The sequence below is a fragment of the Pelmatolapia mariae genome, linkage group LG17, assembly GCF_036321145.2.
Source record: "Pelmatolapia mariae isolate MD_Pm_ZW linkage group LG17, Pm_UMD_F_2, whole genome shotgun sequence".
Classification (NCBI taxonomy): Eukaryota; Metazoa; Chordata; class Actinopteri; order Cichliformes; family Cichlidae; genus Pelmatolapia; species Pelmatolapia mariae.
In genome coordinates, this window is record NC_086242.1 from 12,917,219 (window position 1) to 12,939,689 (window position 22,471).

Sequence of the window (22,471 nt, forward strand, 5' to 3'; positions counted from 1 at the left end):
TTATGACTAAAATGAATGGACTGATTTTTTTAATCATTTTATTGTTTTATGAGATAGGTTTTATTCGTTTTTTTATTTAGAGGGATGCGTCTGTACAGCACTGCATATGGGAAAATACAGGATCAATATTGATTGCTCTTCTGGGTGTGCAAATCGTATATAGGAATGCAGGTCCTGGAGTGGAATGGTGTTCTTTTGACGGGGAAAACCTATGAAGAGGTACAAGGGCTCGTTGGACAGCCGTGTAATGAGGCAGAAGTGTGTGTCAGACTGTGAGTATAACCTTGCAATCTTTTTCTTGTGCACTCTGTTCAACCTGCCATAGTGTCATTCTTGTCTTTTCTTTTCTTTATATTTAAGATGGATTTTAACCCCTTCATGACATTACTGTTGCCCCATGTCTAATATTTAAAAGCTAGTCATAATCACTAGCTTTGCTGTCCTGTTTTTTAGTTAACTATTGTCGCATCATTTTTTCCCCCATTTCAGTGATGTTTCCGTGGCTTTTCTGGTACCTTTTTTTTTGTCTTTTTTTCCTCGTCATTTAATTCCTTTAGTTTCACTTTTAAGAAATGTATGAAATGTAATTTTTCCAACTTTCAGGGATCTCAACATGTTGGCAGAGTCTGAGGGTTCCCAGCACCTAGATTTCCAGGAGCACAGCAAAGGTAAGTTATTACCTAATTATTTTTATTATAATTTCAACTGGAACTGATTCCACTGATTCCTCCTCACTCCTGTTCCTCCATCCTCAATTTTTTCCTATTAACTTTTGTCTCTTGTTATTTTCAGACGCTTTTCTCATATCGCTTTTTATCTTCAGCTCTCTTTTTCTCTCAAGTTGAGCCATGTTTTTTTTTCTGTGGCCTAGTTCCTCAGTCTGTTACACAGAACAGTTCTGGAAACATGTGATTGTTTTCACAGAGCTGTCTCTATGGTGGCACTTTAATATTCACTTTTCTTTTCCATTGAATTTGACTTGGAAGTGAATTGGGTTAAGAGCCATAGTGATGATTCATTTGGTCCCGGGACAGATCGTTGTCAAGATCCTTTGGTTTGTTATGTGCAGTGATGATGATCTGTACTCATAGCCATATGTGTTAACTTTCTAGGTGACAGACCTCCCAGATCTCCAGGTGTTGATCCCAAGCAGCTAGCGGCTGAGCTGCAGAAAGTGTCACAGCAGCAGGCTCCACTGTCCACCTCCTCCTCCAGCCTGCCTGCCACCACTTCAGCAACCTCCAGCCCCGGTCAGCCAGGATCCCCCTCAGTCAGCAAGAAACGTCACAGCAGCAAGGCGAGTTTAGAGGCATGCTATCAATCATATTCTTTAAGTTTTAGGTAGCCAAGCAAACATGTCAACCCCAGCCACAATCCACAGATACCATAGGGCATGCTATTCACACAGGCTTTTTTAGCTTACCCACAGTCGCTGCAAATCTGCAAGCTGCTTTGCAACCAACCTTCACCCCAGCTCCTCCTTTTCTCCTTTGCTGTTTCTGACTCTGTGTCACAACCTTTGATATTGATGCTTGCTCTATCCATGTAAATCCATGGAGACGGAAGTGCATGGTCTTCTTTTGACTATAGCAGTCCTGGCTGCACTGTAAGCACCATTAAGATTGCAATATTGAGTTTCTGGGAAAGCTTATTTTGAAGCAATCCCTCTGTCTGCAGAGAGCTTCTGAAGAGCTTTTCTAAGCTTTGTTTTAACCTTTGCTAGTAGTTGTCTTTGATTTCATAATAGATATATCTACTTCTAACTCAATATGAATTTAAGATGTGTATAATATAAGTATTTATTAGTTATAATGAGGTAACAGTTTATGTCTTTTTTAAAGGATGTCAATTATCTGAAAGGATCCCTGAAACAGATGCACAGATTCTATGATTCAGAGACTTCACAGTTTAGCCTAAAGCACTGCATAAAGTACTGTACACCACCGTATAATCAGCTACCAGTACACACAAAGTTTCCACCTACACTTTTGTCTGTTTCACCATGTTGTTTTCATCTTTTACAGATTTCAGAGGGAACAAAGAGCCAATCCCACCCTGTCTCTGGAGAGATACAGGTTTGTGACACAAATCTATTATTGCACATCTGTAATCTGTGTAGATTTAATTCTAAGAGTATAGAATCTGAGTAGATGGATGTTATTTTTGCTAAAATTAGATAGATGCAAGACTAAAATGCAGCCAAATCTATTGTAATTCAGTTGTGTTTCTTTTTGCAGCTTCAAATCCACTATGACAAGCAGCTTGGCAACTTGATAGTTCACGTCCTGCAGGCCAGAAACCTTGCCCCGCGGGATAACAATGGCTACTCCGATCCATTCGTTAAAGTGTATCTCCTGCCAGGGAGAGGGTGAGTTAGTAGTGTTTAGACTGAAAGCACATGTTAAGGATTTCAGAGCTAGAACAAGTAATTAAGTATACAGATTTTCAGAAGCAGTAGCAGCATTCTAGCTAAGATCTCTTTTTTCCATCTAGGCTACACAGACAGCCAGTCTGTTAAGCAGTAACTTAATTTCCATTCATTTTAAAATCGATGTACAATTGATTTTGGCTTATCATGACATCATTCAATGTGCAACACATGGATGTTTCTGATATGAACTCCATAACGCCTATGTGCTACTATGCATAAGGTCGTCTTTTATTTTGACATAGTATAAGTCCAAAACTCAGCAGCCCATTTTTTTTGCTCCCGAATGGCATAAACTTTATGTAAATATAATGAGGCACTTGAGTTGCCCCTGTTGATGTGTGTTCCACTGTAGGTGTGCAGTCAAAATCAATAGCTCTCATATTTACTTGCAATACAATCCAGACTCCTGCTTAAGTCTACTGCTCCCTTTCCCACTGTGATTGCACTGTAATGCAATTGACTCTCCCACCTTCTCTTCGGCATGAGATGAGGTCCCTCGAGAGAGTGGTTTTTTTTTTTTCCAGGGATCATTTCAGATAAAAGTAATAATATACTGTATAGCTGTGGGGTTTTTAGCTGCCACTCTCACACGCCTTCAGGTTGACTCATGCACCGATGCCACTGTGAGTTATGAATGGGATTGGGGCTATGCTAAAGAAACTGAGAGAATGGCAGCCACAAGCCCTACGGCCACTTTAAAGTGGTTATGGAAACATGCACACTTAAAGGCATGTGTGCACATACTCGTGTATACCCTGTGTGTGTATACATGGAATCTCACAGCTATCAATGCCAGCTGCAATCCATAGAGAGGCTTTTCAGTTGCATCGCAGGTCTTCTGGCAACTACATGGGACAGCGTCTCAATGCTGAGAAGCCAGAATAAAAACAGTGGGTTTTATTTTGTTTTACATAAAACAAATGTTGAGCCTCCAGCTCTTGCAGTAGAAACTTCAAGAAATAAATCAGACTGCGCGATCTGGCTCATGAGGGACAGATCTCCACTCCGGTTGCCACAAGATCTGTCATGTGACCTGGGAGTCCTCTCAGCACACATACATGCAGTCATGTACACACTATAGCAAAATTTCTTTCCACCACTGCAGCAGACCGCAGCTTCCTGTTCATGCCCCTTTCTAAAACGCACACTTGACAAATCACACGCTAAACCTAAGCTAAGTGTAGACTCAATCTCCCTTCCCAGCAAATGTACTCACAGTCCACAGACACTTTTTGACCCGCCCCCCACCCTCCCTCTGACTATTGTTTCTGTATGTTGTTCTCTATATTTAATGCATGCTGGACCCCCTCAGTCAGGTCATGGTTGTCCAGAATGCCAGGTATGTGACTTGCCCACTTTGGCACTTTGGTTCTGTTTTGGTTGATAATTGGTTGTCACTTTGGTTAAGGCAAAAAAAAGAGCAAGGTTAATTTCTCTCTGGAAGTTTATTGATAAAAGTCACTTAGTTCAGTCCTACTAACTCCTTTCAACCTGAATATATTTCCCTTAGTACCCATTATTTCATGATACTCTCTTTGGATGCCCCAGATATTATTATTTTACCATCTGTTTTACTTACCATATATAAACTAATAGTCCCCTGTGTTGTTTTCAGAGCTAACTGTTGTCTTTTTCTGGTAGATGGTCTGTTTTTCCTTTCTAACCATCGTAATTTGAAACCCTAACATCGGCCCCAATACCCTAGATTTTGACCCTGTTTTGTTATTAAAATCCCTCAGTAATATCCTACATTGTGCCCTGACATCATAATGTACCCTCAGTGCCCTGCATCCACATCCAGTGTACACTATTATTTTGCCCTGCGGCCAATTCATACCATTGTTGTCCAGTATAGAGTAGATTGTCCCTGTCTTTTCCAACCTAATTCTTCCAGACTTACTCATATGCTACAGTCTGAACTCAAACCCTACACACTGCAAAAATATCCATGTCAACAAGTCATTTATTGATGCCCAGCATAACTTTTTCATGTGAAATATCTTAACTCAGAATAGGTAAAAAAAACATTTGGTATACGGTCATTATGTTTGTTTTTGTTATTGCGACTATTGGTGCTTTTCTTCTTACTGGAGACCTGAAACATTTGTTCTTTCAATGCATCAAAATTCTGTGAAACTAAATGACTTGATGGGCATCGAAATGGACTTTTTTGCAGCACACCCTGACATCATACCCTGCTATCCATGCACATAGGCCCATACATTGTTACCATCCAAACAATGTGCATCACATTCATTCTTTTCCCTCTACTGTGACGTTGTGCCCTACTCCAGTATCTTCTGCTCCCTGCAATGCGTAGGTTCACTGACACGCATGTTATTTGCATACATGTCGTTGACCAAGTGTGTGTTGCTGTGATGTGTTCCCCCCAGTGCCGAAAACAAGAGGAAGACCAAACACGCAGGCAAGACTATCAACCCTGAGTGGAACCAAACTGTCATCTATAAGAACATCCACCTGGAACAGGTACTGTGTGGTCAGAGACACTTGATTACACTAAAACGGTGTCTAGGTACACGTGACACGTTTGAACCCTAGTGGATTCTTTTAGGAAATCTCACAATTACGCAATGAAATTTTGTACACAGCCAGCAGCAAACCAAAATCTCCAATTCAAAGTGCACTTGAGCTAATAAATAGTCTCGTACATTAAAATTCTGAAATTTGTAGAAGAAATAAACATTTTTACCACCCTATATAAAAAAACTATTTTTCCACATCATGAAATCCATGCCAATGGGTTGTCTTCTAAGCTTTATTTCTTCTAATTCGAGCCACTGAACTGGGCCTCACTGTACTGTGGTGTTGGTGCTTTTTGGAGAATTATTAATTTAATTATCTGACAAATACAGTAATATGACTCGCTTTGTGTAATTGTTATTAATCGTAACAAGAACATTTCCAAAACTTTTGTCTCCCAGCTTTGATTCTGTGTCTTTGCAGTGCACATATACAGTATCTGTACCATTTTCTTTAACTGTATGCAACCTGCTAACCAAGCTTGCTAACATTAGCTGATAACTTTGCTCTTCACCTTCTCATCCAGATATAATTAGCAGGAAAATAGAATCAACATATATTGCTTCCTTACATGCTGGGCCTTTATACTCTAAATGGTTGGGTGGGGGTGCCTCTTTTATATACAGTCTATTATTCACGCATGGTATTGATATTACTGTCTTAATGCTAATATTTTGCTTTGCTTAAATGTTTTAGGGTTTTTTTCTTAGCAAACACAATTGTATCAGCATGATAACATCATAAGCTGGAGGTGTCTTCATCATGAGCTTGTTAGCATGCCCTGCCAAAGTACAGAGTAACAAAACCACTAGTATAGCTATAGACTCAAGCAACATGTAAACCGACACTATGAGCTCAGACACTCAAAAATGTTATTGTTATCTTACACTGTTTTTTTAATGGCATTTTTCTATAACTCTGTAATAGTTCATATATGAAATGGACAAATAAGAAAGCCCTCAACTGATTAATTTCCAGATTGAAAATAACAAAAACTGCAGCACAATATATTGCTTTTTTTTTTACTGCTTTTATGCCAACCTGTCATCGTTGCCACTGGTTTTCAGCGGAGCAGATGGATGTATCGCTGAGATTTATTATATCTGTTTAGATCCCATTTTAGATTCAGTGAGCCTGTATCAATCACAGCAAAACTGCCAACTTCTGTCGCCGTTTCTATTTGTTTTTCAGCTGCTTGAAGGCGTGAAACTGCTTTAACTTTAGCTTTAAACTTGAAACTTTTTTATGAACTCTTCAACTGTGTGTACATTTTAGCTTAAGAAGAAGACTTTGGAGGTGAGCGTGTGGGACTATGACAAGGGCTCCTCTAATGATTTCTTGGGGGAGGTAAGCTCCTTTAATATTATATTTTATACATATTTGAATCCATAAAGGTTTTCTATAACTTTTAAAAACTTTTCTATTTGCTTGTAGGTCCTTATTGATCTGTCCAACACTGCCCAGCTGGACAACATCCCGCGGTGGCTCCCTCTCAAGGAGCAGAGTGAGGGGGACCACCACAGACGCTCGCACTCAGGCCAGGGTCGTCACAGTTCTTCTAAACCCTCCTCACAGCACTCCTCCCCTAAAACCACTGGCTCCTCGCATGATAATCAGGATTCCCCAAAATCATCTGTCATCAAGAGTCGAAGCCATGGGATCTTTCCAGATCCGGCCAAGGGTAGGACACGATGTATTCCCCTCACCTCGACTTAATCACCATCTTCCCCTAACAACACTCTGCTGCTTCTCTGCTGTTTCCTCGTCTCTGTAGTCTGTTCTTCTTTATCCCTTTCTTTCTCTTTTTTGCTTTCTTCCTGTCACTGCTCTCTCTATTTCTACCTCTACCTCTGTCCATTTTCTCTTTACAGTCTTGTCTCCTTTATTACCGCCACCTTCCACCTTCCTCTAGTCATTTTTGCACCCATTCTAGCTTTCGCTTCATGCTTTTTGCTTTCTCGTGGTCTGTTTTCTTGGTTGCCATGATGTCACCCTGCTTAGAGGCCTTGCCTTAGCTTCCCTCTATCTTTCTCCTAACACAGAGGGCAACATGGCCGTGGAAGGCTTTGAATGCTAGTTAAAAATAACCTCAAAGTAACATCAAATTTAATGAGCACGATAGACTATAAGACACACTGGCTAGATTCAGTATCTAACTAGCCAGCAACTCAGCTCGTTCTGAGTGGTGCTCAACAGGTGACAACCACTAAGAAAAGCAAAAGGTAGCCTTTTTTTTGGTAATTTGGTGAATCTGGTTGTTTTAGACACACAGGTGCCCACTATCGAGAAATCTCACAGTAGCCCTGGCACATCGAAGCCTTCCCCGTCCGAGGGCCAGAGCCAAAGCCACAGCCACGGACACAGCCAACACTCTCGCTCACACGGCGCTTCACGCTCCAGCAAAAGCGCCGCACGACAGCACCATCAGGAAAGCCTCAATGGAAGCAGAGGAGGCGCTGCCGTAGCAACGGGCGATGCCCAACAGCAGTCACAGCAGCAGCCGCCACAACGCCTCCAACCAAGTAAACCAAGACGCAAATAAAGCCTACGCAGCATGGCCTCCTCGCACTCATCTGTTCTACCTTTTGTTGAGTTTTTTTTTTCCGTTCCTTTATTTCCTTTTCCTTACTTAGTTTCCCCTCACTCCTCACACTCTCTGGTTCTCTTCAGCATTGTATCCACAGTGTGTCAACCTTTCATGGCTTCTCTTCTGTATGTATTCACAAGTGTCAGCAGCCAGCACCTCACCTGTAAGGTAGCACACTGTCTTTGACCCTTACTTATTTTGACCTCCTTCCAAATAGGCATAATGCTAGCTAATAAGTATCCAGTTCTAACTATTTAAAATCCTATTAGTGTTAAAAAATATGTAATAAAGAGGCTTAAATGTACTTTAATGGAGTTAAACATAAATATTAGCTTTTATTTTGACTGACATTAGCTTTTAATTTTAAGATGACAGTGTAAACAGTAGTAAATAAATGAAACAGAAAAAAGCAGATTTGCACAAGATGTTCAAACAAGCTTGGCGATAATGTCAGAGCAGCTCTCTCTAATGATGAAAGATAACTGATAAAACAGTTTCGTAACAGGAAAATAATTCTTCAGAATTCAGAAAATGACTTTTGCTGCCAGCTAGAACTTAAATCATTTCATTTAACTGATCCGACTTTAAAACTGAAGACAGTTGCAGTCCCCTCCCTTATATCATTTACCTATTTGGATTTTTACTTTGATTTTATTATTATTATTATTATTTATTTTTATTTTTTGAGTTCTATATAATTTCCTTTTTTGTTAACAAACAACGACCAGCTTTTCTGAAGCTCCTCCACCGAGATGGCTGTGCATGCAGTCCGCTACACCCCCCCCCTCCCTTTTTTCTGTTTAAACAACTACCGGACCCACGATGCACCTCAGTAGATGCTGCACGCCCCACCCTATAGTGATGTGGGAGGGGCACTGCACACTGTGGCTGCATGTGATTGACAGTCAAGCTGGTTGCCATGATGAAGATAAACCGCTCTCTGAATCTCCATCTCGCTCCTCCCTCCTTCCAATTTGAATTCCGACACCATGACCTTTGTTTCCCGGCGTTGACCCCTTGACATCGTGCCTGTGAAACTAAACTCATCCAGGCCAAAGAGGCCGCCTCTCACTGAGGCACCAGAGACACAGCGTAGTGGGCGTGCTCACCATTCAGAGAGCCCAGTCTGACTGGCTGCCTGCCCTGCCATCGATTGTGTCGGCCAAAGGGAGCAGAGCAGACGGCAGACACCTGACCCTCAGGAAAGCCGTGTCAGAAGAGAGACCGCAGAGCACCGGAGGTGAGAGTTTGCCCAAGAGTCTCCTCTCTGTCGTGTGACTGAAGCACAGATGGAGCAAGGAGAGAAAGAGAGAGTGAGAGAAAGAGAGGATGCAGTACTACTAACGCACACCTGCAGAAAGAAAGAGGGGAATATTCATAAAAGAGACAGGAAGATAGAGAGAAAGTTGCACTCAGCCACATCACCACAGATTCATGCACACACGGCACACACTTTTCTTGAAGGCCACCGACACAGTTCACTAATACCAGGAAGTCAATATCCGAAATTGTGAGATGAGTCATTGAACGTTAACACTTTGCCACTGCCACATCTGCTGCATCATTAAACTGTTATTAGTGAGCTTTTTTGCAATCCGGCATTGATGGCGTGTTGAGTGGCTTGAAAGAAAAACGTGTCGGCATGGATCCTCTCGTGCACCGCATCCACGCATCTTACTTCATTCATACTCTTATCACACTGCCTGATCAGCAGTTTGAGAGCAAAAAAGCTAAAACATTTAAAATCATCTAAAATATCCTGCATTAAACAGTTAAAAAGATTATAAAGAGACAGTCGTAAACATTCTTTAAAGTCCCGAAAATATGAAACTGAAGCACACTGAGGCAGTTTCACTTAAACTTGAGGAATCGGAACGCGATTCTTATTTCATATAGACGACTAACGATGTCAGTGGAGTATTCGTGTATCTTGTTTAGTCTGCATAAACATATACATGTGATATCGCTCTGGTTCTATGTGTGCGTTTTAAGTTTTAAATTTTAAATGTGACTTTTTACTGTCTTGTCTTTGCTGAGAGAAAGATGTCTGTCCATGTGCTTTTCGCTAGTCTTCAGTGTTTGTGTGCTATTCATTGCGATCCAGTCCTGTGTGCTTTAAAGTAGTTTTCTCTTTGACTTTAGCAAAAACTTTTCAAGTTTTATAGCAGATTTCCACTGCTGCAAATAAGTAATGCTACCTGGCCCATGTTTTTTTCTTTTTTTAATTATTGGAACCAACCGAGGAGGGGAAGGGGCAATTTTTCTTTCTTTGTCTTTGTCGTGATGGGTGTGGTGATATCTATGCACAGCTCGGTCAACCTACAAATCAGGAGATGCCCCGGTCACAGCAGCCTCGTTAGATAGTGGCTTGAGCGGCAGCGCCTACAGCCTACTGGACGAGGAAGCAGAGGCAAACGAGGTGGACAGTGCTATCTTCCAAGTGCCCCGATTGTGAGTCAATTTATTTATCCCAAAAAGAGCGGCACTTTAGCATTTTAAACATGTTAATTTGCTTAACTATTCCTCACTGTACTAAAGATATACTGTACTACATTGTAATATGCTATGCACTTAAATAATTTATTTATTTTTTTCTCTTCCTCAGTGGAAAGATCCCAAATGGCACAGATGTGATCAAATCATCACTGGGACACAGTGACACTGAAGGTTGGGCATGTATCTGTTATACAGTAAATGTTTTTTGTGTGTGTTTTTGGTGTATTCATTGCAACATTCATGACATGATTATCTAAGAGTGCAATTAGCAAATGGCTCCTGAAGTTTGCATGACCAACATTTAAACTAGTCCCTTGTTGTTATGTGCCATAAAGGGGCTGGACATGGTAGGCAGCTATTGACAGGTAGCATTTAAATAAGACTCACCTGGTATTAAATGGGCTCAAACTGTACCAAGAAAAGTGCCCTATGCCATTTCACCACATCAGCCTGAACCATTGATATAACCACACACTACATCTATACTTTTATCTTGATTCTGACCCTGCTGTCTAAATGTTGCGGCAGATATCAAGACACACCAGTCAAATTAGGCAATATTTTTCCAATCTTTTGTCCAATTGTGTGCAAATTGTAGCCTCAGTTTCCGGTTCTTAGCTGGCGGCTGAGTGGCAGTCGGTGTGGTCTTCTGATGCTGTAACCCATCTCCTTCAAGGTTGGATGTTTTGTGCTTTCACACAAACGTCCAACCTTGGAGAAGATGCTCTTCTGCATACCTTGGTTGTAACAAGTCGTTGTTAGAGGTTTTGGTGCCCTAACTATCAGCTTAAGGCAGTCTGGGCATTGTCCTCTGAACTCTGGAATCAACAAGCTTTTTTCCCCAAAGAATTGCTGCTCACTGGATATTTTTTATATTATATTCCGACCATTTTCTATAAATCCTAGAGATGTTTGTGTTTGAAAATCCCAGTAGATCTAAACTACTCAGACCAGGCTGTCTGGCACCAACAACCACGCCACATTCAGAGACACGTAAATCCCCTTTCTTCTCCATTCCTGATGAAACAAAGTTTCAACTTCAGTGGGTTGCCCTTTACCATGTTTGCCATGTGCCTAAATGCACTGAGTTGATGCCATGTGATTGGCTAATTAGATATTTGTATGAGCGAGCAGTTGAAAAGGTGTACCTAACAAAGTTGCTGGGGAGTGTATATATTTTATAACTGCTCACAATAGTTTCTCATCCAATTTTAAGTCAGCTCTATTGGTCTATTATATGATTTCTTACTCCTTCTTATGTTGTAATTTGGCTTACGACATACCACACTGTAATTATGACACTGTAATTTTATATTTGCACAAAGGTGCAAATACAAAATGGACTTATTTTATCTTTTTATCGTTTCACCATCTGCACTCAGTCTTTTTGTGCCACTGGATTTCTCGCTTTTCATCACTTCAGAAGACATTACATCCACTGAAGATTTACCCTAATCCCTGCCTGTATATGACTATATAGTCAACCTTAAACCCCAGACTTCATCCTAAATTGTAAAGATTTATGTTATTGTCCTGAGAAAGGAGCTGCTTCCCCACAATGTAACTGTGTAAACAGATTTATGTCCCCACAACATGAGTAATAAAAGTGCACATACACACAGCCTACATTTGCCAGGGACTTGTTGACCCAGCTTTCACAACTGCCACTTCCATTCAGTTGCCAAGGCAACTAGAGGCCAGGCAAGGCTCATCATAACTTCTCCTCGTCCTTGTTAAATCAATAAATGTGATTGCCTGCAGACCATGTCTGATATTAGTCATCGCATTCACACACTTTGTGCTCTGTAGAGCATGGCCGCTTTGAAAGATGCCACATTTAAAATAATTGTAATAATCGAGCTTATACCCATCCTTTTTTTCTTAAATTAGCTCTAAAGCCTCTAATAGTTTGCTGAAGTAAATACACTGTAAATACATCCCATTGCTCTTTTATTTGACTTTTTTCTTTTTTTTACCCATTTAGAAGGTGCCTGGAAAGCACTTGGGGTCATCTTCTGTTGTTTTAAAATGTGCCATATAAATAAGGTTAACTTGACTAGTGCATATTTAGCTTCATGTGTGTATGCGTTTAGGTAAGACTCAGGTAATGGGAGAGATAAAGATCGCTTTGAAGAAAGAAATGAAGACGGAAGGTGAACACCTGGTCCTTGAGATTCTTCAGTGTCGTAACATCACCTACAAGTTCAAGACTCCAGATCACCTGCCTGGTAACTGAAAATACCTGATCTATGCACATGACCGAACCAATGCCAAGCTAAAGTACACCAACTGAGCAAGCTGTTGTGACATATCACTTATTGTCATCCATTCTGTCAAGAATCGTGTTTTAGGAAGAGGAAGGTGAAAGAGAGGAAAAAGTATATTTACAGAGAGTTTCCATGATACGCATAATTTATATTACATTTAACAGCTGGGAAGCCCACACAAATATGTGTTCTGGCATGTAGCTTCCCTTCAAATGTTTGCCAGTTTTATAGCAGCAGAACAACTGGTGTTGCAATAAAGTGTTTCCCAGCCCACGTAGAGCATTTAACCCTTAAGTAATATGTACTGTATATGTGTAAGGCTAAAAAAAAGACTGGAAAGGCTCACTAATGACACATAAGCCTGGGCAAAGAAGATGTGGAATGTGCCATTTATGAGTTATATTTGACAAACTGTGTAGTTCAAGTAGTAGCATACATTACAGTATGTAACTCCCTTTAATTGAAAATTAATTAAAGTGTTAAAAAATACAAATAGCTTCATTAGAGTACAATTGTATGCTATTTAGCCTTTAAAGATTGTTCTGTGCATTATTATTTAGATACATTGGATAAATGCGTTGTGAGTTATACAGCACAATTACATGAATCTTTCTGCTGATAAAATGCAGATTGTTGCCCACACTGCCTCTGCTTGTAGTATTTACTTCCTTAATACCCAAGCTGCCGGCCACTTGCTTGATTTGCATTTGCTACCAGATGGGACCTGCACACAAGGCTTTATTTCAGCTGAGAATACACTGTCGCTCTGCAGTACAGAATCTTGCTCGGTGTTTCATAATGGTAACACTTTATAGTTATGACAGTTATATAAACTATTTATATGTTATATAAAAGTATAGTTTTCAGTGCAGCTGTGTTCGCTATAGACACCCAGTGTCAGGTTTCGCAGAATTGGGAGTCACACTCAAAAAGGCAGATTGAAGCAACAAAAGCCATCTTATTGCACTGATACAGAGAACACAAAGTCCAAAACAAACCATCAGGAATCCAAAGTAATCACAGAAATATGCAAGTGAACCACACTGTGAAAGAGAGCAGATGCTGAGGCAAAAATAAAGGGAAGGCATGGCTATTTATACACAAAGGAGTAATCAGGGAAGTGGACACAGGAGGGTAACGAGAAAACAGGGGAGTGAAACTAAAAGCAGGTTGCAAGAAACAACTGTCAGAGGAAAACAGGAAATTATTTAAAAGATATCTGCTTAAATCCTGAAATATGATACAGAAGGAAAGGATCAAGCCTTTATTTACGAGCTGGAAACTGAAAAAAAAAGGCATCTTTTTATTGCACTAATAAAACGTTATTAAAGATATATGTTCTTAATCCCTAATCCTAAGTGGAAAAATAGGACGGAACTAAATAAACCTTTTAAAAAATACCTAAAACTAATGATTATAGGAAGACATTTTCCTGCAGATGTGCTCCAACCTGTCCACTCTGTCAAGGTCACACTTAGAGAAATCTTATACTTTGTTTTGTTTTGCTTTGTTTCTGTCCACAGATCTTTATGTGAAGCTCTATGTGGTGAATATCGCCACCCAGAAAAGGATCATCAAGAAGAAGACCAGGGTTTGTCGCCACGACCGTGAGCCGTCCTTTAATGAGACCTTCCGCTTCTGCATGAACCCCACCGGACACGCGCTACAGGTAATCCACACAAAGTGTATGTTCACAGTCACATGCCACGTTAGCATCCCATTAAGCACGCACAAAACTGCTGCCTTTTGTTCTTTCCAGCTATTCCTGGTGTCCAACGGTGGCAAATTTGTGAAGAAGACCTTAATAGGCGAGGCCTACGTGTGGCTGGATAAAGTTGATTTACGCAAGCGAGTGGTGAGCTGGCACAAGCTGCTTGCCAGCACTGCCCAGATCCACTCATAGGAGGGGACTCAATCTAAAAGAAATAAGCTTAAGCGGAAAACAGGTTTCTGACATCTGGGTTCCACATCTGGAATGCTGATCCAGTCTTCTGGAAGGTCTGGGCACGGGAAGAGGGGGGATTTTTTTCTTCAACCTTTGTTTCAGGGCTCGCATACCTTGCAATTTGGAAAAATGCTTTCAGCAAATGATGATATCTGCTCTGATTATGTGAAAAACTTGGAGGAAACCATTATGTGTTTACAGGGAATAAACACATGTTTACAGGACATACAGTGTACAGCAGTGTAGCCAGGACTTAGAAGAAGAACACAGGTGCTGAGTTCAGAGGTCAAGTGCAGAATCAACCAGGTATTACACACTTTATCTCACATACACACACATGCTCACGACATTGCACACAGTCATTCACACAGAACTTTAAATCTAATAGATACAGGGAATGGACACACTTATAGATTCGAATTGATTTATTTTGATGTTTTATCCATTAAATGTTCTTTAAATGGGGCGCTCACCCTCGCTTTATTATTGTATTGATTTACAAAGCGTTTTGGGAATGAAATAGTAAAGACTCTGCTATAGAGACCTCTTATTTATTTTTGTATTATGATATTAGCGTAGAGTTCTATGATTTGTCTTCTCCTCAATTATTTAAGTACTTTAACAATCTATTCTGGGAAGGAAGTATATTTTATAATACACTACCTAGCATTCCAGTTCAATACAAAAAAAAATATTGCAAGCATGTTTTTGACTTTATTAACAAAAACTACTTGTTCCCTACCCTTTTAATCTGATTTTTCCCTGATGTTATCCAATGATGACTATTGTTTGATATAGCATCAATATTAATATATATCAAATTGGACATTATATGTTGTGCGCATGAGTCTATCTATTTGGTATGGAGTGCCACATGTTCAACAAAAAAAAAAAAAAAAAAAACACCTCCAAGGTTCACTTTGTATATAGTGAAGTGTCATAGCTGGACATTATTCTACATATATAGATATATATAGATATATAGATATCTTTATCACAGACAATCAAGTCTTGATGATTGTGGCATAGAAGTTTTATTTATTCATGACGCCCCTTAGAATGTGAGACGTTTACTATATGAGAGTTAAGCATTTCCTCTTTTTCCTTGTAAGATTGGAGCACATTAGAAGTCTTACATCAGTCTTGCTTTCGTTCGTAAGGGCAGTCAACTCGACGACACTCGCTTTTGTAGTATTTTGCACTTTTTCTGCTTAGAATGTAAAACTAACATCATCATCCTGCTAAATTATTATTTTTTCACTGGGAAAGTGAGAAACTATAGACTATATAGGAACTACCCAGAGTTACGATCCTAAGGCGCGATGCTGTAACAGTAGCATGATGATGTTTCGTCCCACCTCCACGCGCACTTCATTAAACGCCTATTATGCCCATTATTTCATGAGAAAGGTCCTGTTTGCTGTGTACAGGTGTCAAAAGACTGGAAGGCTGGTTCATTTAACATTTTCAGTGAAATATCCGAGTGATTTCTATGCAACATCTACTATATAGCGTAAATAACTGCACCCTGACTTGCCAGAAATATGACACTTGGTTTGAGAGGAAGCATTTCTGTTTATTTTGCACTGCTGTGTTTTCATGTCCTCCACGAAATGGTTACTGCTTTAATATGATTTGTTGTTTTCTGTTTGGTTTTTTTTATTTACCGTGTGATTTTTTGTATTGCTATATGAATCTTTATTTATTGCCTGTGAGACAATTTCATATGTTGTATTATATTTGTTTACAGTACATATCAGATGTACAGAGAAATTAGGTTTTTATACACTATGTAGTGCTTGTTTACAATATTTAGAGGGGCCTGAAACTCAGAGAACCAACTTTTTTGCCCTTGTGCACGAACACACGCTCACATTAAAAACGCCAATTCCACGTAGCTATAAATCAAAGGAAGAAAATCGAACATTCCTAGTCATGATTCCTATCTTTGTTTTGCACTCCCCCTTCGAATTGTTTCATTTTCCAGTAAGTTTATGAATTACCAAAAAAAACAACAACTAAAGAAAACCTTGTAATCAGTGGACTTCACACCTCAAACGTAAGGTGCAACGTGCATTTTTGGTTGCTTTTCTTAACTTTCTATCCATGTGCTCGTGTGTGTGTGTGTGTAGCATCTTCATACCAAGTCCATGCATGTCATTAGCTCTAATGCAGTATCCCTTCCTTTACATGTTATCTGTCTAAATTATCTAAAATTTCTCATAACACACGATGAATTATACAAACACACACACACACCCAGATGCCATCTCTATCTTCAACCTTGTAAATAAATAGTTTTTTTATACTGGGGTTTGGGGAAGCAATAGGTCTTTTAGCAGTCAAAACTAAACAAAAAACAAACAAAAAAAAGTCGCGTGATCTTAGAAGTAACAGGGAGTTGTTTCTCCTTGGATCGCTGTACAGTGGATAGGCCGAGGGAAGAGCTTCTGTCTGTTTATAGGGACCCAGATTTACCCGACCCTTTACACCAAACACTAAAAGTTTACCAGAGTCTAACACAGAAGTCTATCTTAACAACTCAAGTAGTTGCAGGAGAATTTAAATGTGCTCACACTGGATGTTGCATGTTTCGTTGATGGTTCATACTATTTTTGTGTCCGGATATTATTAAAGAAAAAACAAGAATGGTGTAGAGAGAGATATAGAACAAATGTTATAGAGGGGGAAGTTATGAAGAAAACTTATAATTGATGATGTATGCTGAGTGTACAAAGAGTATGCTTGTAAAACCTGTCTGGTTTTTCACTTGTAAGTAAACAGAAAAAAAAGAAATCTAATGTCATGGTTTTGTGATTGTATACAGGAGGTATTGATAAATTATGCAAAATGTGCTGTAAAAATGGCTGTTGCCCCATGTCTAAATATTAAATATCATATAAATGAAGCATTGTTAGCGTGCATTGAGTTTACTGCATATTCCACTGTTAGATAGCACGATTTTATTTTGAACCTAGAGAGTGCAATTTCTGGGAAACTGCAGTGTTTTTATATATGTGTGTATATATTTCGTGGGGGGGAGGGGGGGGGGGAGTGAGGTTGCATACATGGCTTGCATATGAAGAAGTAACAGAATACAGCCACAAGATGGTGCCATGCTGCTTTCGTTTTGGCCAGTTGGAGCCCTGTGGTGACGTCCAAGCAAGCCTACGCAAGCATGCAGTGCTCACACATGTGTCTTCACTTATTACTGATTAGTCTTTTCGTGACTGTGTGGGAGTGTGCAGATGGGGCTTGCTGACAGATCCTTCTGTAGCATCATTTGGTCCGGCTTCATTATGAGACAAATCAGCACCAGGTGTGTGTGTGTGTGTGTATGTGTGCTCAAGGCTATTTGTTGGTCCTTGATCCCTTTGTATGCAAAATGCTAAAATGTGCTATAATAGGATATCTGACATGTGCTTAGATGTGTCTATAATGCTATGTTACTTTCATATATATAATATGGTATATGGTGTTGCACTGTGGTAACATATGGTATAATATGGCATGTAGCAGCACCATATAGCATACCCTGTTTGATCCTCCTTGTTAACTCTAATGGTGTCACTACATCAAGTAAGATTAACATAATGTTGTATTCAGTAAGACCATAAGAGCAAAGGAGAAGATGGAATTCCCCCCTGTTGGCCGTCAGAAAAAAAATGCAATTTTAATGCAATTTTGAGATATAGAATCCTCGCCTATTTTAGAATAGAATAGAATAGAATAGAATAGCCTTTATTGTCATTGTACAGGGTACAACGAAATTGGAGTGCCACTCCCTTGGTGCAAAATGCAATAATAAATATAATAAAAAAATAGTAAGATATAAAAGGTACAATAAAACAAACATAAGTACTCAAACAAAAGTAAGTATGATATTTACAGGATAGCAGCATTAATATAATGACAGTATGACAGTATGAATAGCAGCATAATAATAATAGCATAATATAATGGCAGTGACAATATGGTATGGCTAAGCAGGTTCAATTGTTTTTGTGCTTATTTGCAATGGTGATAGCTCTGGGAAAGAAGCTATCCCTGAATCTGTTTGTTCTGGTTTTATGTGACCTGTACCGTCTGCCTGACGGTAATAGTTCAAACAGTTGATTGCTGGGGTGAGAATGGTCCTTGATGATATTGCCAGCTCTGCTGAGGTATCGAGAGTTTGCAATGACCTCCAGGCTGGGCAGAGAGCAGCCAGTGATCTTCTGGGCTGTGTTGATGACCCTCTGCAGTGCTTTCCTGTCTGCAGCTGAGCACCCTGCATACCATGTTGTTATGCTGTACGTTAGGATGCTCTCTATGGTGGCTCTGTAGAATGTCACCAGCAGCCTCTCCTCCAGGTTGTTCCTCCTGAGCACTCTCAGAAAGTGGAGACGCTGCTGGGCCTTTTTTACCACCGCCGTGGTATTTGCAGTCCAGGAGAGATCATCAGAGATCTGCACGCCCAGAAACCTCATGGAGTGTACCCTCTCCACACAGTTCCCGTGAATGTAAAGTGGGGCCGGGTCAGCTCTTCCCTGCCTAAAGTCCAAGATGAGTTCTTTAGTTTTTGTGGTGTTCAGTTGGAGGTTGTTAATTTGTTGTTAATTTTTTATATACAGTCTACGGTATGAGACAAAATTGTGTTAAAAAACAAACAACCAAACCTTAAACTGAAGCAAAATGTAACCATCCAAAGATAGATAGATAGATAGCACACAATGACAAAGATGAAGACTAAACTACACAGCACACCAGGGAGACACTATAAGGCACATATAAGGATGAAAGTAAAATAGGCAGTACCTGACAGCAAAACAAAGAAAGTCATGGAGACAAACAGTAAGACACCAGCAAGCAAGCATGGGGAAAAGGAAACACAATAAAACCTAAAGATTACAAAGGAGACTGGGAAGTCTCAAAATGTCTTACATGAAAAAAGGTGTCTGACATTCCCCATGGACAGGCTTTTCTCATTAGCTTCACCCGGCAACATCATGAAGAAAAGATTCAGTTGTTCGGCCCAGCAACCATGTGTCTGAAATCTTGCTGTACTTTCACCCCTGGAGGGCTGTTCTTTAAAGCCAGGAAACTCTGAAAAAAGCTCAGAGGCGACTAATGAGAATGACAGGTTAGCACTAAAACTTTCTAAAATCAATATACAGTCCACTGACTCATATTTAGTAGATCTGAATTTACTTCATGAGTGATGGTGGAATAATGTGTTTAATCATAGAAATAATCTGTAACAGTTTTTCATTTTAAAAAATGTTTTAGACTTTTTATACATATATATATTACACCAACAGGGGGCGTGAGAAATCCATTTTACACAGTCACACAGTTAGTTCTCTGTAGTGGAATCCTTTTGGACCTTTGACCTTAAGTATTTCTGAGTTCAAAATAGAGATCCCATAAGCTTAAATGCATTTAAACTTATAAATAACTTACTTATTATTGCATTTTTTTCAGGGAGTAGTGCGAGTCTGTGTGTGTGTGTGTGTGTGTGTGTGTGTGTGTGTGTGTGTGTGTGTGTGTGTGTGTGTGTGTGTGTGTTTACAGACAGGGGGATGGATCACCTGTGTCAGCACCTGCTGAATGTTGACTCTGCAGCTGAAAAACCACCTGCTTCTGCCAGCTGAGTCTGCCACAAAATAATTATGTGTTGGAAAAATAGAGGACTACCTACAGTTATAATACCTACAACAAAAGAAGGATTTTATCTATTATTTTATAGGAATGAGCAATCTATACAAATGCACAGTAATGAAAAGGTTTACAAGATGTAATGAGAGCTGCTACGATTCATGATTTGACGGTGACACTGTCAAAACTACAGGAGGCTGAGCTGGAGGTGACAGAGTTGAAAGTACTAAGGTTTTTGTTGTGAGTGACCAGGAGGGAACATGGTTAGATGTGAGTATATCAGAGAGGCATTTCAGGGTGAGTGGTTTGAAGGCAAAGTTAAGGAGGCAAGGGTTGAGATGGTTTGGACAGGTGCAGAGAACGGATAGTAGATATACTGGACAAATGGTTGAAGTTGAAGGTGCCAGGTAGATAGACACAGGATCAGATGGAGGCAGACAACTCACTGTGGTGACCCCTAAAGGGAGCAGCTGAAAGACGAAGAATATGCAAATGCACAGTAACTATATGGTTAACAGAAAACAAAAATCCTTTCCTCAGTCTACACAAGTACTATTTAATGCGCTAGTTAGCTTTTCTAACGGCTGAATTGCAGTTCTAAGAGATATGTATTTCTCTTGGCTTATTGGTGTACAGTGATAGAGAATTGATCAGGCATTTGGTGTTGATGAAACCAAGCAAAAGTTACTGCTGTGAAGCACCTTAGTGTTAATTTGTGCCCTAAAAAAAAGAATTAATTATATATATAAAAAAGCAGATGATGCTAATCAGGTACATAAAGCAAAAAGATGACTAATGTGGGGAACCTTGATCATCACTGGTGATCTGGTACAATTGTAATCTTTCTGAGAACACCTGTTGCAAACACTACACCAGATATCGCTGAATGGGGCAAAGTGAGCACTAATGAGCCTCAAATTGATCTTTTGGAGAAAACACTTTAAATATAGCAGGATACTAAGCTCTTAGCTACTGCATGCTAGAACAAAAGCGTACCCAGTAAGCTTGACAGTTGGCTAATGTTCACATGAAGTATCCACTATTTAAACTCTGCATATTTGTAGAAGAAGTTCACCTTCAGCCAGAGGTCAGCTAGCGGTTTCTCCAATTATACCTTTATGTGCTAAGCTAAGCTAGCCAACTGCTAGCTGTAGCTTAGCTTATATTTACACAATAATAAATTTAGAAAGAAGCCTGGTTCTGTCAAATAATATCCCACAAATAAATTCCTCTCTCACGCTAAGTTTAGAAGCTTCATAAAGCAAAAATATGCTTTATGTCTACAATTTGTATAGTCTGTAATGCTGCAGCTCTCTGTATAAGTTCTTTCCAGAAGTGTTCATGAGAGAAAGATAGAGGACCTTAGATTATATGGTTTGATTAAGTTATGATGTGCTTCTGGCTGAAAATTTCCACAACTTGATCAAATTATGCCAGGCTCTCTCTGCCAGGTTCTTCTCTGGTGTGTACTTTATTCTCTTTATGTCTCCCCTGTTTGTTTCATGTTCCCTGTGATCTCTTTCATATTCCCCCTCTTCATACCGCTTCTCAGTGAGTCCCCCTTTGTTTTCCCCCCTCTCTGATTCTGATAGATCCCTTACATCCTTCGCTTCTAAAGATGTGTTTGTTCCCCTCTTTTGTCTTCAAAGATGTGGCCTGAATCAGATGGTGGCTTGGAAACATTGTGCTGTTGTCCTGCATCTGTGATTCACAGAGCGGTAACTTTGATGAAAACAACAGAGATCTGACGAGGCGGGATCAGGCAATGTCGTCGGATGCATCAGCTTATGCAAGGTTAGACAGAGGTTACACATCCATCAAATATGCTTTGATCTCCAAAGAGGTGCTGCAAACTTTCACTTGAGATATCACTTGGAAGCACTGCTTCTTTAAGACTTTTGCTGATGGGATAAACTACCCTTGTAACACAGTGGAGGATAAGGGTGCCTAAATTGGAATACTCAAGTAAAATACAGGTATCTACTTTTAATTTTTGCATTGATTGAGTAAATGATCTTAGTTACCACTGCAGAATAGTGTAAAAGAAAGCATCTGGATTGTGATTGAATTTCCATAACCTTGTTACTAAATTTGTTCTCTTGCTCTGAAATTCACATTTGGTAAAGTCCAGATGTCCAGATGATACACAGACACGGATGTGCTGTCTCTAACCAGTGACTGATGGTAGTGTTTTGATAAGAGGAGACGCCAGCATTTGGACACATGAATGTGAATTGAGAATTGGCAAGTGTCAAAAGATGATGTTGTAGATCATGAGCTTTAGCTGCAGCGGTTGTATATGATGCAGAAAACATATGTTAACATGAGTATTAGGATAAGACATTAATCAGAGTCACCTGTTACATATGTGACAGTTTACTGCTCTACATGCATGTGGTCACATGAGTCTTGTCAACAAAAATTCTTTTGAGAATTTGAGTAGGAAAATGTAATTTTTTAGGAAGGATTCAAGATTTTGTGAGTTAAAAAAGAGAACAGGACAGCTAAGACCCTTCATATCTCATCACCTCAGATCCCCCCTGAAGACAGCTTCCCATCACTGGATG

General features: G+C 39.8%; 1 protein-coding gene across 9 annotated transcripts in view; it reads left to right on the forward strand.

Moving 5' to 3' along the window:
- pcloa (piccolo presynaptic cytomatrix protein a) overlaps positions 1-17,141 on the forward strand; it is a 58,303-nt gene extending 41,162 nt beyond the window's left edge. For 3 of the 9 annotated variants that reach the window (XM_063500464.1, XM_063500466.1, XM_063500471.1), the window contains 16 exons: positions 164-272; positions 604-668; positions 1,113-1,297; positions 2,025-2,075; positions 2,238-2,368; positions 3,744-3,770; positions 4,825-4,918; positions 6,248-6,319; positions 6,407-6,653; positions 7,237-7,494; positions 8,611-8,799; positions 9,869-10,010; positions 10,165-10,226; positions 12,149-12,283; positions 13,846-13,991; positions 14,082-17,141. In XM_063500464.1, coding sequence (XP_063356534.1) covers positions 164-272; positions 604-668; positions 1,113-1,297; positions 2,025-2,075; positions 2,238-2,368; positions 3,744-3,770; positions 4,825-4,918; positions 6,248-6,319; positions 6,407-6,653; positions 7,237-7,494; positions 8,611-8,799; positions 9,869-10,010; positions 10,165-10,226; positions 12,149-12,283; positions 13,846-13,991; positions 14,082-14,225 — 2,057 coding nt within the window. In that variant the 3' untranslated portion in view covers positions 14,226-17,141. The other 6 variants (XM_063500467.1, XM_063500472.1, XM_063500465.1 and 3 more) reach the window with 5 other exon arrangements.
- Positions 17,142-22,471: the final 5,330 nt, after the last annotated feature.